At 44.0% G+C, this 18,383-nt stretch overlaps 1 protein-coding gene across 1 annotated transcript in view; it reads right to left on the bottom strand.

The window, feature by feature from the left end:
- RGS20 (regulator of G protein signaling 20) overlaps nt 1-18,383 on the bottom strand; it is a 31,645-nt gene that overhangs the window by 4,888 nt on the left and 8,374 nt on the right. The window contains exon 2 of the mRNA XM_006112185.4: nt 10,052-10,200. Within this exon, the coding sequence (XP_006112247.4) occupies nt 10,052-10,200 (149 nt within the window). The remainder of the gene's footprint in view (nt 1-10,051; nt 10,201-18,383) is intronic.

Here is an 18,383-nt window from a genome sequence, read left to right on the forward strand (position 1 = left end):
CAAAAGGGGGTCAACAAAAACAATATGGTATCAAAAATACCGTAACTTTAAAAGTACAACAACCTTAGCTCAATCAGCAACCAAGCTAACACACAGGAGCTAAAATCCTTCAAAACTGGAGTTCTCCTCATCATCATCTGTATGTCCAAACAGAGCTTCAGCTGGTGTGAGGTTATCAGCATAGACATTGTCATCATCACTGACAAACTATTATGGAGTAGTTTTTTAAGAAAGCATATTGGAATGTATTTAACTCACTTAGAAGCAGTCCCAGCTCTACGAACATCAAAATGCAGTATGTAGAAAAAGTTGAAAGAAAAATATAGTAAATCTGCCCTCTTCCACAACAAGTAAAAATAGCACCTAATGTAGCATCATTGCCAATCTACAGCAGCTATATCATTTTTTAAAAAGTTCCTATAAAGCTACATGTGGCATTTCATTTCTTTTCACAAGTTTTAGGAACTGAACTGAGCACTTTTAATATGCTCTGGATTATAAATTCTCTTTAAAAGTTTATTGTGAAATACTGGCAAAACCAATTGTCATTCAACTGGTATATAAACGAGACCCAAGAGTATAATGAATTTCTATCTACAACATTTAGTCAAATCCACCAGGGAAGGGCAGTAATTTCTTTTAAAGTAGAACCCTTTAATTGTTCCTACGTACCTTCCAATATTCAGTTGTATTAAATACATTTCTTCAGACAATTGTCCTAGTATTCAGTCTTTCTTGTGTTTAGTGCACTAACAATCTGGCGTAAGTTACTGTACTAATATGAAACTATTCAGCAGTTTGACAGATTAAATATTTTTAATAAAACAGTACAGGCAGTCCCCGGGTTACGTACAAGATAGGGACTGTAGGTTTGTTCTTAAGTTGAATCTGTATGTAAGTCGGAACTGGCGTCCAGATTCAGCCGCTGCTGAAACTGACCGCCAGTTCTGACTTACATACAGAATCAACTTAAGAACCCCAGGCGTCCCCAAGTCAGCTGCTGCTGAAACTGATCAGCAGCTGATTCCAGGAAGCCCGGGGCAGAGCAACTCTGCCTGGGGCTTCCTGTAGTCAGCGCTGGTCAGTTTCAGCAGAAGCTGACTTGGGGACGACTGGGGCAGAGCAGCTGGGGTGCTGCTGGGTTGCTCCAGTAGCTCCGCTCCTGGGTGCTACTGGACCAACCTAGCAGCACCCCATCTGCTCTGCCCCAGGCGTCCTGATTCAGCCGCTGCTGAAACTGACCAGCAGCGGCTGAATCAGGACCTGGGGCAGAGCAGCTGGGGTGCTGCCGGGTTGGTCCAATAGTGCCCAGAGCGGGCGCTTCAGGACAATCGGCAGCGCCCCAGCTGCTCTGCCCCAGAGTCCAAAACAAAAGCCTGGTCTGCTGGGGGGGGGGAGCACACTAGCTGCGCCCCCCCCTCCCCAGCAGACCAGGGACACGGGGAGCAGAGCCTCTGAGGCTTTGCTCTGGCAAAGCCTCAGAAGCGCGGGAACCCGCCCGATGCCCCTGGTCTGCTGGAGACGGTCTCCAGCAGACCAGGGGCACCGGAGCAGCTTTCGCCCCGACTTCCGGGGCTAGACCCGGCTAGACCCGGCCAGCGGCAGAGACGCGCTGAGCCCGCCCGAGTCAGCTCTGGCAAAGCCTCAGAGGCGCGGGACCCCCCCGCGGCTGCGGCTTCAGTCCGGGAGCCTGTGGTCTGCTGGGGACGGTCCCCAGCAGACCACAGGCTCCCGGACTGAAGCCGCAGCCGCGGGGGGGTCCCGCGCCTCTGAGGCTTTGCCAGAGCTGACTCGGGCGGGCTCAGCGCGTCTCTGCCGCTGGCCGGGTCTAGCCGGGTCTAGCCCCGGAAGTCGGGGCGAAAGCTGCTCCGGTGCCCCTGGTCTGCTGGAGACCGTCTCCAGCAGACCAGGGGCATCGGGCGGGTTCCCGCGCTTCTGAGGCTTTGCCAGAACAAAGCCTCAGAGGCGCGGGGAACCGCCGCTGCTGCCGCTTCAATCTGGGTGCCTGTGGTCTTTGCACAAAATGACTGCTATATTCTGTCTTATGGGGTCAGAAGTAAACTGATCATTCTGTAAAGCATTTTCGGATTTTTCAAGAGAAAAAGGCACCAAGTATATTTTAAGGCATCCCTAGTGTAACCAGACTGTCCGGGGAGTTTGATAGAATTTCTAGGTTAAAAATTGAAAATCGATGTCTTGCTTTATCTTGAGCTTACCTATTTGATTTGCTCACTTCCTTTTGAACTTCTGGCTTATATCTTAGTTCCAGCTTCACTACCTGAATTAGTTCTAACCTTTTCCTTTCTAAAGCATTTGTCTCTAATCTGTGGAGATCTCCTTGCAGGTCTGTAGAATTTAAAAATGTAAAGGATCAGACAATGCAGTTGAAGGTTGGCAAGGAGGAGAGATGCTTTGCCTCCTTCTTCAAAGTATCCACATAGTGCAAAGTTGGAGAACCTTGCAACGAAATCACTTACGGTGGTCACATCACCCATTACAGTTCATTTTATGTGTGCTTTCAAATCACTGAGCTATCTTAATTCACTTTCTGTATAAAGGAAGAAGTAGCATAATTAGTAAAGAACTATAATATAACCTTATCCACTGGGTCTCAAGATGATTGAAAGAAGTAGGGCTGATGGGAAGATACAGGGCATAATAGTGACCGCTGAGCCTGACATTTTATTGTTGAAACGTGTTTTCCACAAATATCAAGAATATACCTCAGAGTGACATTTTAGACTGAAGGAGACAGAAAAATGAATGTCTCCATAGGATAGTATTCTGCCTCCTTTATAATAGACAATATTGACTGCACCTCTCAAAATGGTAGCCACTCCTGTAGATCAGAAGACTCCTTAAAAATGTAGATGTGCAGAGCAGAGAGAACATACTATTTTCGTAGCTCCATCTATCTCAGACTTCAAAAAGCTGACAAGTATGTGACTTAAGTTGTAACTCCAGCACAGGATCTGGGCATCCAGGCCTTCGGACTTGTTTCTGGTCCCATACTGGTTCATTCTAATGTTAGTATTGAAAAGGGCATGAATTGTGGAAGCTCTATTTCTCAGCCACATGACTCATGTGGACTGTTATTTTTGTCTCTATTCATAATTTTTCAGTGGAAAGCACTCAAGCTATTTTGAGGAAACATTCTGTGAATAGGGATTATAAATAGAACATTTAATTGTAGTTTGTTTCGCATTCCTTGCTACTATAAAACAGTTGTTCTCAGAAAATTAGAAGTGATTTTAAGGCAGAGAAAAGCTTCTCTGCTTGTAGTCAGCACCCAGTTCCCAGGCTATTCTTAAATGCGAATAGGAATTTTAAGTGCCATCAAAATTGAGTAATTTCAACACCCCATTGAGTAAATAACTTTCTTTGTACACTTTAACACACATGCTTTTTCTGTGCCCAACAGAGAGAGTATCAGATAAAAGAACAGAGGAGCATTTATCAGCCATTCAAAAGAAATAGTGGGAAGTGAAGTTTATATTAATCCATTGTCAGGGTACATAAAGTGCTTTTGTTTCCTTTTCTTAGGAAATCTATAGCTATGGACAGATACGCAGACAATAAACAGACAGACAGTGGCATCAGGTTTGTATGGTTTTTGGTGATGCCAACAATGGATCCAAGTCCATCCCTCCACATATCTACCACGTAAGTTGATATACTTGAACCTCTTTAATCTGCCAAACCTGTGAAACAGTATGCCAGAGTAAAGATTTTGCCATGTCAGGGAAGGCTGTGTGGAATTTGGGCATGAGGGGTGGAGATGGGGTGTTTACTTGCCACTCCACTCCCATGGGCACATGTGGCTTTGTACTCCCTGCTGTTCCCAGACACTGCTCCTGCCTCCATGGGAGCCATGGGAAATAGCCTCAGGGGAAGCAGTTTATGCACTACCATTCCCCCAGCTGGAAGAAGAGGAAGTGGCACTGCACAGAGCCACTTCCTCATCTGTACTACAGGTATTCCTGAGTTAGGGACACCCAGAGCACAGAGGGTCAACTGTAACAAACAAACAAAAATGGACTGGAAACAGTAAGCATTTAACTGTTTTCCTGTATTGCACTATATATGGGGTGTGTCGAGATGAGGACTCTGAGGTGAGTTTGAGGGGTGGGCTGTACGGGTGAGTAAGGGCTCTGGCTGGGCATGCAAGCTATGGGCTGGAGGGTGAGGAGTTCAAGGTGCAGGCAGACTGCCCTCCGGCTAGGGCCAGAGGTGGCCTCCCCTCCTCCACCCCAGCCCTCTCCCTGCCAGCAGCAAGTGAACTCTGGGAGAGGCACCTCCTTCTCGCTGCTGGCCAGGCCTGCTACACCGATAGGGGTGGGGAGAAGTCTGCAGTTCCCAGGGGCCTGGCCGCTACCGTGGTAGCTCTGCCTACTCTGGGGAAAAGTGTCTTGATTCAAAGAAGCTTTTAATACGCCCCATATGGGTTCCAGCACAACTGAGGCAGTGGAGTAGCAAATCAAAAGGATCTTTAAATCGAAAGACACTTCAGCTACTCCTCAGAGTAGGTTGGGCTAGCGTGGCTGCCCTGCGGCTCCTCCCAGCAGGTGCAGAGGATGCTTCGGGCTTCTCCAGGTGGGGGGTCTTGTGGCCCTGGCCAGGGGAGGATGGTGGAGCGCGGCAGCCAGCCCCTGCCCAGAATGCAGGGATGCTCTGCGGAGGAGTCGGGGAAAGGGTTGGAATAAAAAATGGGTGGAATCTGCGCCCTCATGTTCTGAATATTGGTGGAGCAAGAGTACCATGGGTCAATGTTATTGCCTGTGGGTTAAACTCATCCTTGAGTCATTGGTCTGAGCAGTATTACACAGCTGTCAATACACTGGGACTTTGAGGCTTGTTTACTCAATAGTGTGTGGAAATTATTTGAGTATTTTCTTAGGACTATACCCAACTGTTGCTCAGTCAGTCCTTCCTTATTAAGTATAAAAAGTGTTAAACTCTTTCCATATACTTGGAAAACTATTGACATACTTGTTGGACTTTTTGCTCATTGCAGAGGGATTAACTGGATAGCCAATATGCTTATGTTTTGAAGTCAGGTGCAGTGCAAGCACACAAAAAAATCTTTATAGAACAGGGGTTCTCAAACTTCATTGAACTGTGACCTCCTTCTAACAACAAAAATTATGACACATCCCCAACACAGGGAACCAAAAACTGAGCCTGCTTGAGCCCATACAACCTTGTAGGGAGCCAAAGTCCAAGGGCTTTAGTCTCAGGCAGGGGTCTGTAACCTGAGCCTCCACCACCCAGGGCTGAAGTGCCCTGGGCCTAGTAAGTCTGTCAACCCTGGCAACCCCCATTAAAATGGGATTGATACACTTTGCGGTCCTGGCCTACAGTTTGAAAACTGCTGTTACAGAATGTTTTCTCAGTCTGACACATGAAACATTAACAGCACAATTCCCATTTAGGTTAATTGGAGTTGCTCAGTTGATGCTTTATATATGCCCCAAAGTCCTTTTGTAGTATGAAGTAAATGGGTGTGAAAGAAAATTACTTCTATTATATTCAGCCATGTGTTCTGTTTAGGTGTATGTGATGAGGTGGTGCTGTCCTGACCCCCTCAGTTTCTTCTTACTGCCAATGGCTGGAATCATAGTTCTGTGTGGTTTTCACTTCATAATCCCTCTATTCTTGGTGGCTCTTCTAGTTGTGTATTACTTAAAAAGAAAGAGTACTGCTCTCTCCAGGTGAGGGAGCCAGCTGCCCTTAGTGGATGAGTTCAGGAATCTAGGACTCATGCTCAAGAGTGATGGCGAGCAGGAGAGTGAGATCACTTGGTGGATTGGTGCAGCAGCAGCAATGCGAGCAGCTGTAATACTGAGGCAGGAGTTGGAGTGGATCTCTGTGGAGTGTCCTGAGGAATAGGTTGCTGCTTCAAGTCAAATAGGGATTTGTCTCCATTCTCCAGAAAGATCGCAATCAGCATGGATCAAATGCTGGTGCCTTTGATAGAGCAGGTCCTGTCAACTGGTTCTGGGCAAGGAGGTCAGATATATCATATTGTTGACTCTGGTTTCAGCCGTAGGGAATCCATTGATTCCAGGACCAACAAGGACAATATCAGCGCAGGGATTCTGCTCTGGCAGAAGACAACAGACCTCTGCCTTTTGGTCCCAACCTCACCCTTGGTCCAGAACTTTGCCAGGACTGCATCCTTTCTAGCCCCATTGGTTAGGCAGGCTGCTGACCCTGTGGATCGGTCTGCAACATACCCATGTTTCCTTTTCACAGTCAGTGGAAGTGGGACTGGTGCTGGGTTCAGCAGAAGGGACCTCCCTGGCACCAGGACCATCTTCAGCACCCCGCGAATGGTAATGGTGTCCAGTCCATCTGGTCAGGAAAGTTGGTAAGACTCATAGGGAAAAATGAAAGATTCAGGGTGTAAGAGGGAGATCCAGGCTGGTAAAGAGGGTTGGGATGTGGGAGGCTTTGGGGCTGCGGGCTCGGGTGGAGCTTTGGATGAAGGGGTGAGATGCATTGGGGGGATCAGCTGAGGCTAGGGGGTATAGAATGCAGGAAGGACTCAGGGCAGAAGGTTAGGGTAGGGTGCAGGCTATGTGAGGGAGTTATGATGAGGGAGGGGACTCAGGCTGGGGCAGAGGGTTGGAGTTCAGAAGCGGGTGTGGGGGTGCTTACCTTCAGCAACTCCCAGATTTGGAAGCAGCTTGCATGTCCCTGCAGCCCCTGGAAGGGGGTGGCAGGTGGCTCCATGTGCTGCTTTTGCCTGCAGATGCTGCCCCCACAGCTCCTATTGCCTGTGGTTTCTGGCCAATGGGAGCTGTGGAAGCAGCACCTGCAGGGGAGGACAGCATGTGGAGCTTCCTGGATTGACATGAGCTTGCACTTGCAGCTCCCACCCGAGGCTCAAGGCTTCTAATCCATGGTGTGAAGACTTGTTGTGGGCCATATGAATTTAAGGAGGGGCCAGAGGTCCTTCAGAAAGAGACCCTACACTAATTCACATCTATCTCTGTCCCTCCCAATTTCCTCTCTTGTTTCTCATGATTACAGCACAAAATCTGCAGGAGATCTGGGTTCTAAATCCCTACCTCTATCCCAATTTGCTTTGTGACAGTGGTCAAGAAACTCAATATCCATGTGTCTGTTTTCTCTGAGAGTAAAATTGGGATAACAATGTCTGAGCCATGTTTTTCTACATTTGAGAAGGGTTTTTAATGCTAGGAAGCAAAATTAGGAACTTAACATCTCAGACTAATTTAAATTTGCCTTAATGGGGTATAATTAATTTTAAGGTTAGAAGGAAGCAATATGGTCATCTAGACTGACTATTATAGCTGGTGATAGGGCTTAGCCAGTAATTTCTGCATCAAGACCATAACATCTGTTGGAGCTAGAGCAGTGGTTTCCAAACAGAGGTACATATACCACAGGTGCACACAGAAGTTTCCTGGTCTCATTTAGATATTGCCTAGCTTTGCAACAGGCTACATAAAAAGCACTAGTGAAGTCAGTACAAACTAAAATTTCTAACAAGTAAAATGAGAGAGTCAGCAATTTTTCAGTAAGTATTCTGTGACTTGTATTTTTGTGTTTGTGTAAGCAAGTAGTTTTTAAGTGGGGTTTTGCAAGACAAATCAGACTCCTGAGAGCCTGAAGTAGTCTGGAAAGCTTGAGAGACTCTGAACTAGAGTGTCTCTTAGGGCAGGGGTAGGCAAGAGGCTGCCAGTGGGCCATATTCAGCTCGCCAAGCCACCGGATCCAGCCCACAGCCACCTTACCAGTACCCTTAGGCAGAGAACAGACTATTCTTTAAAAAGCCAACTGTTCTCTGTTCAGGATGGCTGGGAGGGAGGAGGGATACTTCTCGTGCTGTTCCTGCCCCCTGCAAAATCTCATCCCTCCCATTGGCCAATCTCTCAGTTTCTAGCCAATAGGAGCTGAAAATTTTTGCTGGAAGCAAGGGCGCTGTGTAGGAAGCCTTCTCCCTTCCTCCTCGATCCCCTCCCTCTCATGCCCAGAGCGGAGCTACATACAGCAACAAGCATCCTGCAGCAGACAGTCCGCTCAGATTTCTGCTGGTAAACACCTCCCAGCCAGAGCCTCCCTCTGGCACCCCACCTCCTCCTTTTCCCAACCCTCTTCCCCCTCCTGTACCCATACCCATTCCCATATCTGGCACCCCAATCCCTTACCCCAGATCACATATCCCCTCCTACCGTGGGTCACATCCCAAAATCCTGCACCCCAGTGCTTTCCCCCAAGCTCCCTTCTGCAGCCAATCTCCATCCCAGACCCCGGAATTCCTCCATTAATATCCTGGAAGAGAGCGGCCCACAACCACTTTCCAAAAACTTGGAGTGGTGGCCCTCCATCGAAAATGATTATCCTACCCGATCTTAGGGTGTATACAGAGCCTGCAGCTGTGCCACTGTAATGCCATGGCGTAGGCACTTATACATTGGTGGAAGGGTTTTTTCCATCCATGTAATTAATCCACCTTTCCAATGGATAATAGCTAGGTTAATAGAATATTTTTTCCATTGACCTAGCCATATTTGCACCAATGTTTAGGCTGAACTAACTACATCATGGAATCACAGAATACTAAAAGTAGAAAGGACCTTGAGAGATCATTAAGTCTAGTCCTCTGCCCTCATGGCAGGATCAAGCACTATCTAGATCATCCCTGATAGGTGTCTGTCTAACTTGCTCTTAAATATCTCAAATGATGGAGATTTCATAACCTCCCTAGGCAATTTCTATGAGTGTTTAACCACCCTGACAGTTAGGAAGTGTTTCCTAATATCCAAGCTAAAGTTCCCTTGTTTCAACCTGTGACACCCTTTTAGATCCTTAAAAACTACTATCATGTCCCCTCTCAGTCTTCTCTTTTTCAAACTAAACAAGCCCAATTCCTTCAGCCTTCCCTCATTGCTCATGTTCTCTAGACCTTTAATCATTTTTGTTGCTCTTCTCTGGACCTTCTCAAATTTCTCCACATCTTTCTTGAAATGTGGTGCCCAGAACTGGACACACTACTCCAACTGAGGCCTAATCAGCGCAGAGTAGAGCGGAAGAATGACTTCTTGTGTCTTGCTCGCAACACTACTGTTAATGAATCCCAGAATCAGGTTTGCTTTTTTTTGCAACAGTGTCACGCTATTGACTCATATTTAGCTTGTGGTCCACTATGATCCCTAGATCCCTTTCAGCAGTACCCCTTCCTAAACAATCACTTACCATTCTGTTATATATCATATAAGATACAACATTTAAATTGTCACTTCCAAAGGAATTTAAATACCTATGTTTTTTCCTTGAATTAAACAACGGCTCATTAGTTAACAACGCTAAAGTCACAGGAATCTTCTTGCTTCACCAGTGATGCCAAACTAAATGTTACATTTCTCCTACAGCCATCTACAAGTGTTTGCAACACAGCTCCTCATGCACAAAGGCCAGTATTATAAGACTTGGATGCCTGAAGGTGATTCATAGACTTATCAGAAACTGCAGGTGCTTATTACCTTTGAAAATCAATGTCCTCTTTATTTTGTTCCAGTCTGAATCCTTCCTGATGACTCATTTCTTCTGCAGTGCCCAGAAGACCTTTTTACAATGCTAGTTCTTCACTCTTCTGCACTTCCCAGTGCATCTTGTCTACTCTGTCTTACTTAGATTGTAACCTATTTTGTAGTGCCGGGACTAGACTGTTCTGTTTTGTACAACATCAAGCACGAGTGGTACTTCACCAGGAAATTGTTACCATGATGTGTGTGTAGCCTAGAGCAGTTCTAACAAAAGAATTGCATGAAGTGCCAACTTACCTCCCCTCCCCCAGTTGATGCTGGTATATAGAACTCTCTTTTTATACATATCCTTCATTATTTCAATGGAAAATCCACAAGAACTGGCACTGAAGCCTGCCTTGAGAGTTGCAGCATAACCATCTTTTCCCGGTTGTTCTAGACTTGTGTTATTACCCCAGGTGCTGTGTTGTTTTTGTTGTCCTAACCATTGGCAGTCATTCGACCCTGCCGGTTTGAGTTGACACCAAAAGACCTACCATGAGCAACTGCAACAACAGCACCAACAGAAGCAGCAGGCATTGGAAGCTCGATTCCCAATGCCATGCTGTGCCTGTGCGGCACTCGGTGTCTCCTGGGCCACAGACATCTGCCGTTTGCGCATCTCCATCCGCTCTGATCCCATGGGCTGCAAAAACCAAAATAAGGAGGGGAGGGGATTAATCTCTGCACAAAAGACTTACCACTATAATTAAAGCCAGATTTTTGAAAGAACTCAGAATCTGACTGCTCGCACTGTTCTCCTTAGAAATCCACTGCTTCATTGAGCTTCTGTGACAAGGTGTAAAGGCACTCCAGCATGTAAGGGGTTAATAGTTTCCTCCCTATAACACAGTTGATGAGGTAGCTAAACCTTCCTGAGTCCATCAAAATTATAGAGGACTTTAAATACCTATAATAATGGCAGATTTTTGAGGAGTTGTTCATGATTCAATAACAAGTACAAGAGGCTATCCGATGGGTTGGAGAGCATCGTGTTAAAAATTACCTTCCTATATGTGTGTTCAAATGATACAGGACAGTGATGGCAATCCATATGAAGCAGGCATTGCTACAAAAATTACACAATCATGGTTGTAGGTTATTCCAACTCAATGCAGCATTAATTCACAATCACTGCATTTTCTACTGATCTTTTTACTGATGGCATTATATAGGTTAGTATCTTTTTGTTTTGGCTAGAATACCCCCTTGTTCAAGACACAATGTGTATGTCATGCACAGCAGAAGAGGAACCTATTTTGCAGAAAAACATCAGACCAGCATAGCTACACTACAATAGGGAGAAAACACATAAAATGATGCCCCATTATGGATCTGCTCCCTTTGACAACCTGTCCCTACATGATCAAAAGTCTAAAATGTAAGCAAGAACAATACTTCTCAAAATACCAGCTTGATAGTTTTAAAATATGGAAAAATAAATATGAAAAGGAAAACATCCTGTTTTCTTTGTTTACATTTCAAGTTCATTACAGTAGAAGGAAATATGGAATATTTTCAGCTTTCCTCTTAGTAACTGTTTCTGAAAAAATAAAGCAATGTCTGTGGTTACAATAAAAAGTAATTATAAACAAAACATTGCATGAGACAATGATATATCTGATTCTCAGCTGCTGGTAGACAGTAAACATTTTCTTATTATCAATTAGAAAAGTTTAATTTATAATTGGAATCAAATAAGTGCTATTTATATAATTCAGCCAGCTTCATTTAGATGATGTTCTATCTGGCTTCTGCACACATAAAGAACCCACTTTGCAACTGAATTGATATATGATCTGATTAGCAGTGCTAGTCTTCTGTTTTTTTGTTTTGCATTTTGCTTGGAGTGGGAAGAAGGGCACAAGAGGAAGAGGTAGATAAGTCAATGTACCCACCCACTAATCCCAAATACCTATTATTACAAAAAATCCTTATTTTGATCCATAATTATATTCATAAAATTATAATTTTAGATGTTTACTATTATATAATGTATATTTGATGTGTTATACTTTTTCAGATTGATTTCTTTTCCAAGATATTCTCTGGTATACTTCAGCATGAGGGAAGAGCATGTAAACATCTCTACAGCAAATGCCTCCTGCCATCTCTCTCATCTCTCCCTGAAATAGTGTTGTGTTTATAATGTAGCTTTTAAAGCACTCACTCTACCAAAGGATATTTGGAAGCTGTAAAGCTTGATGAATGTAAATCCAATACTATCATATGTGATTTATATCCCAATTTATAGATTATGAAGGGTTCGGGAAGGAAAAAATAAAGGCGCAATTTGTCATCTCATTTAAACTGTTCTACACTTCGGCTTTGTTTACACTGGCGGGTTCTTGTGCAAGTACTGCTGTTCACACTGCCCACCCTCTTTTGCGCAAGAAGATTTACAGTACAGCGTGGTAAGAGGGCTTCTTGCACAAGAGCTATGCTCTTTTCTTACAAGTGTAAGCTCTCTTGTGCAACAGCTCTTGCACAAGAGGGCAGTGTGGACGTGCCACAGGGGATTCTTGTGCAAGAAAGCCCTATAGCTAAAATGGCCATCGGAGATTTCTTGCACAAGAGAGCGTCCACACTGCCATGGAAGCTCTTGTGCAAAAGCATGTCTTGGACATGGCAGCGTGGACATGTTCTTGCGCAAGAACCCACTAGTGTAGACATAGCTTTCGTGTTCACATTGAAACATTAGCTTTCTTTTTAAATAAACACGAAGTAATTTTCTTGCTCTAACACAGATGGTTTTTTGTAAATATTTCTAAACAATAAAATGGCACAAAAGAGTTAAAAAGTACGTGGAGACCTAAGGCAGAAGTTCCTGCAAGAATGTATCTGTTGGTTTAAACATGGCTAGTTCAAAGCAGATACTTTGTTCTAAGGAAAGTACAATGAATAGCGCACCTGCAGCTCCTCTGGGTATCCATAGCAGTAGTGTGCCTGCAAATGACGAGATGACTGGGCCACATAATATTTTTAACATCACTTTGGCTTTAGCAATGAACTGCACTGTAATAAAGCAGCTGGTATTATACATCACTTGATTCACATTTCCTATGCTGACTAAAGCATTCTAAATATCTACAGGGAGCAGAACTCTTAAATTAAAGCTGCTGTTTTTCATACATTGCTGATCATAACCTCAAAGTAAAACAAAATGTCCACATCTCCATAATTGCAGGGTTATTAATTTCTTAAGAGTAGAGTGTAGAAACCTAACACTGTTCAGAGCCATACAAACACAGTTTACAGTTCCTGCCCCCAAAGAGTTTACAGTTTATGAGTAAAGGGGCAAGGCAAGTAGGAAGCAAGCACATCTGCTGGCTCAGAGCCAGATCCGGTGGCTTGGTAGGCTGGACCCAGCCAGTGGGCCATATTTTGCCTAGGCCTGATTTAGGTTGAGTTGCCACGGGGTCTCCACTGCATGGGGTTGACAGGAGAAACTCTCCCGTTGACTTCCCTTACGCTTCTTGTTCCGGTGGAGTACTGGAGTCAACGGGAGAGTGATTGGTGGTTGAGTTAACAGGTCTTTTACTAGACCCACTAAATTGACCCCCAGGGGATAGATCATTGCAGTGCCAATCTCCCAGTAAGTGTAGACCTGCCCTGACTTTCAGAAGGGGAGAAATTTGTGCCCCACTATACTTGAGATCAATAGTCTGTCATATAAAATGTACAAGTCTTTCATGTCCAACAGAAATGCTGCGTTAGCTCCTCAGTTGACTCCAGTGGAGCTCTTTTGATTTACATCACCTGAGAATCTGACTGACGCATGCTAAAGAATGACTGATATGATTGCTGACAGACATGGAATCTGTTACTGAGAGGGTACCCTTAGTGAATGACCTTATTTGCATGCAGTTACAAGGTTTTTGAAAGCATTACTCTTTGGGGTGTAATTCATGGCAAAAGGGAAGAGACACCTGGAATGAAGCTTTTAAAACTCCTTTCAGGTTCTTTAGATTGTTGAAAGGGTGGTTAACTCTCTTGTGCGCCTACTACTCAAAATGCTTTTTTAATAACAATGTGCTTTATGTGGCCTTCGTCACTGCTGAGCATGGGAGTCTTTGACACTGGTAGTTCTTTTGACAGATAAGATAAGATAAGGGGTCAGTTCTCTGTTCTAGTCTGGCTTTTTGGCCGTATAAAACAAATGGGGTAGAACGGCCCCTCGTGGTGTGATATGATTGCTGTCTTCCCTCCTTCATTCTTAGCATAGTGCTCATGCCAAGGCTCTGGGGAAGGATATGTCGCAAGAGTTTATTGTATTCCACCTATTTTCTGTTTCAGCAGACTAAATTAGAGCAGCCCTGATACTGCTTTATCCTATGATGGGGAATAAATCACTCCTGGATGATCCTGAACATAGATTTTTAAGGTGATAAAGGGACTGTTATGCTCACCTAGTGTAATGGAAGCCATAGAATTTCACTCAATGATTCCTACATCTAACTTCTGGTTCAACTAGGAGAGCCTATCTAGTTGTTAAAGCTGATCCTCTGAGTTCCTACACTGAGCAGAACTCATCCAGAATGGAGAGCTGGGGTGAAGTGTTTGTTCGGTGTATGCACACTATGTGATTTTCAATGTTTTCTAATTTTGTAACAAGGTATAGGGATATGCTATGCTCCTGGGTGAATGTACCTAGATCGAGTTCAGCAGCAGAGATAAATTCAGATGGGGTCAATCACTGTTTTAATTAAAAGAAACAAATCTAGATGTAAATGTGTAGTCATTGCTACTGACCCAAGCCATACAAAAAAAGAAAACTGCTGATGTAATAGTTGTCCTGAACTGCTCCAACAACTTTTCATTTAAGGTACTAAGTTGATACATTCCTCAGGATGTGGCTGGTAGATTTTTCATCATTCAGAGATGTGACATCACTCTGGATAATTGCTACTGGGACTTTTCAGGGATGGTAGGAGGCATAGCTTTTATACTGCAGTTCAGAGAGTATGGTACTTAATTAAGCTTTCATCAATTATCTAGGGTGAAAACCTCGATTCATTGAAGTCAAGGGCAGCATTTCCTTCGACTTTAATTGATTTCACCTCTAGACTGAAAATACATTTCTGAGATGGAATCTAAGTATCTTAACTTGGCTAATAAAGTTTGCAAGAGAAAGTTTCCACGTACCTGCAGGATGAAAGAAAGGGAAGCTCTTGTTAACATAACCTGTGAAAGCTGTTGCTGAAGGACCAATAGTATTGTGTTCACTGTTGTGCTGTTCTGATCACATACACAGTAATTTCAACCAGGAGATGGGAATCCTAACTATGTGGCTCAGACTCACTTGGCCTTGGTGTTCCTCTGGCTGTTTGTTGGAAGGGATATCAGTAAGCAAAGACAGCATGACCAGCTTTAATTTAAAAAAATGTAATAAATTACCAGCATTTATTCAGCCAGTGCAGGGACGGTGTTACCTTTCCTAGGGCCCCACATCTAATGTAGGGGAAATCCTCCAAAGGAAGTTCCAGGATGGCTGAGGCATCCCTGGTAGCATAGCTACAATGGGAATGGGAGAGGACCTTGACATGCCAGAACCAGTACAGAATCATATTGCCAGAATCTGGGAATGGGAAACAAAAGGTGGATCACTTGATAAATGCCCTTGTGACAGACCCCTTCCCTCCGCTTTATGACATGGACTTATGGACACACACATGCAAAACTCAAAGATGCTTGGGACAAATTCCATCATGTAACCTATTAATCTTAATGTCACAATCCACTGGATCTGTATCCTATTCTGGTGTATGTATCATGCTTGTGTGCAAAGTAAGATCTATGGCATATGGAATGCTTTGTGTTTTGGGATGTCCTGAAGTCCAGCAAACCCCCTCTTGCATATAATCTCTTTGGGGAATACTGCAAATAATAGAACAATGTTCTGTGCCAGTAAATTAAAGAATGAAATGCAACACAACAGCAGCGCTCCCTTCCCAATGGCACTGAACACTTTCTGCCTGCTTGGAGAGACTCCTGAACAACAAGTGGCCATACATCCATATTAACTAGCCAGTTAACCTGTCTTTACTGTAGCTTTGCACCAAGAAAGTTTAAACCCACACATCACTTGCTTGGTATGGTGTACTGGGCTATCTACTGGCACTGAGGCCACTTACTGAGAGAAAGAATCTGCTCTACCACTTTAGCTAACAGCCAGCTGGCTTTTAGCTCATGTGTAGAGGTTTGTGCACTAGGTTCCAGAGGTCCCATGTTCAATTCCACCTGTCAGTGTTACAAAAGCAACACAAAATAGCTGAATCTGGGAATATTTCTAAAATATATGGAAAGCAACTAAATGCGATATTAGCACTTTTCCTTTGAGGATGGAAGAATGATTACCACTCCATCTGGTGACATTCCTCAAAATGGATTTTGATGTAATAAGACCTGTAAGACTTTCTTGGAAAGAAAGGAAAATGACCAGAAAATAATAATCTTCTTACTCTTCAGTCAGAGTATAGAAAGTCGGACTTGCTGATGCTGCCATGGGAAAGCTTACTATCAGCAACAGGAGACTCAGCAGTGCTCTGAGGGCACTGGTTACTGTTTGACAAAAGAAGTTTTGTCTTAGCTGAATAGGAGTGTATGCCTAACAATCAATTAGATACCATCCAATAAAATCAATCTGAACAGAAAAGGGGAAACTAGTCTAGGCCATACAGGTTCTCATTTCATGCTAATTGCCATAACGATGGAGTGCCTACCACCAGTTCTGTAAGAGATGTGACTAACAACTGTCACATGCTTGCTTTCTCATTTTCTCCCCAGAGGGAGAATTGTGTGCAGTAGAGTGTCTTGTTTTGGTAATGGTGTGTTTTCTCCCCCAATATACTTGTTACTATATGTTTATGATAGAGAAGTTAAAGTCAAAGAAATGTGTCTTGCACTTGGAGAGAAAGGTGGTGAGGTTGGGATGGTCCTTAGTTCCTGCGAGAGTTTGTTCCGCAGTCTCAAACTATTTCCCCATCTTCCAAGAAAGCCCTGCTTTTTCTACAGATGAGCTTTACCCTCACGGGAGAGAGTTCCACTGCACCAGAGAAGTGAAGATGTCAGCCACAGTCTTCAATCCTGGAGCTTTCAGCAGTCTTTGAGGCTTCATGGGCTCAAGTTCAGGGAGTGTCTTCATGATAAGGACCAAGACAGTAGAGAATGGAGGGCAAGCCTGGAGTGCTTGTGGTGGCCTGTGCTGCTAAAAAGATGTGCATTTTGTACCAGTTGGGGTTTTCTAAATGCTTAAGGGTTAGGGATGCTTGCTGCCCAGTTCACTTCTCAATCTAGCTGAGAAGTAACAAAGGTGTGGGGCTAGGTCATCACCCGCCAGGATGGGACAAAGTCTCCTAGACAGCTGGAGAGGCTAGAAAGCCTGACTCGCCAATGCTGCCAAATGAAAGCTTAGCATCAACAAAAAATCCAACTGTATTCCTAAACTACAGACCAAACTGGCCAATTGTGGAGATGGTTGCAAATGCTTAAACCTCCTCTGCCTACCGCCACCACGTTTGTCTTTCTTGGCTTCAGCGTCCACCAGCTGTTCTTCATCCAAACAATCAGCTTTACAGTGTCAAGGCAAATACTCTAAACATCTTGATATCTAAGCTCAATAACAAACAAATATCTACACTCGGTTTTACTAATATAAACAATCAAAATAGTTACCATTCAGTCCAGCATGCTGTGTCTGCTTGGAGGGATTGGATGACTTGGACAATTGTAATAGGTTCATTATTAATTTACCTGCTTTCTATTCAAATCCAGGTGGGGCATGAACCAAAATTGTTACTAGCTGATGGCTGTTCAGTAGCCAATGGGAAAAGAATTTGGTGGTTCCATTCATTCAGACGGAAAGGTGTTCACATCACAAACCCTCACCTCTAATTAGCCAGTATTGGCCCAGAGAGGAGAGGTCAGAGCTGAGGTTTGGTCTGAAGCAGATTGCCAAGACAGAGAAGCTTTTGCTCCCACTGCCATGGGCCAAGATCCTCAAAAGTAAGAGCCCAATGCTAGGCTCCTAAAATCCATATTTAGGCAAATAAGTAAATGACTGGATTTTCTGAAGTGTAGATCACCAGTTCCAAATCCTTCCTTTGCTGGATACTCAGTACCATTGGAAAAAAATATCAGGCCACTTTGGGGTTGAACCAAAGCCCATGGAAAGACATCCATTGATTTCAATTGTCTTGGAAACATGCCTTTAGTCAGTGCCTAAAGAAGGATTTTGGAATCTACCTATTTTTGAAAATCTTGGTCACAGTGTGCTTGTTTTGTAGAAAAGTGGAAAATTTTAGTTTACAGTCCTGTTAATCTGGCACTTTCCCAAGCATATATTAAAAAACTAGGCCTCCTCAATTATGAAAAAATGTCCCTGAAAAGCAATGAACCAGATACGGTAAATGCTCATTAATACCAACGTATTGCTATGTGGCTCCTAAGCACCTGCTATTGTTATAGCAAATGTCATTTGACCAAAGATGTTTGAAGCATTAAGGCTGTGTCTAGACTGGCAAGTTTTTCTGCAAAATCATCTGCTTTTGCGGAAAAACTTGCCAGCTGTCTACACTGGCTGCTTGAATTTCCGCAAAAGCACTGACGATCTCATGTAAGATTGTCAGTGTTCTTGCGGAAATACTATGCTGCTCCCATTCGGGCAAAAGTCTTTTTCCGAAAAACTTTTGCGCAAAAGGGCCAGTGTAGACAGCAGAGATTTGTTTTCCGCAAAAATGCCCTGATCGCGAAAATGACAATCGGGGCTTTTTTGCGGAAAAGTGCGTCTAGATTGGCCACGGCCGCTTTTCCGCAAAAAGTGCTTTTGCG

The sequence above is a fragment of the Pelodiscus sinensis genome, chromosome 2 (assembly GCF_052426305.1).
Source record: "Pelodiscus sinensis isolate ZL-2025 chromosome 2, ASM5242630v1, whole genome shotgun sequence".
Taxonomy (NCBI): Eukaryota; Metazoa; Chordata; order Testudines; family Trionychidae; genus Pelodiscus; species Pelodiscus sinensis.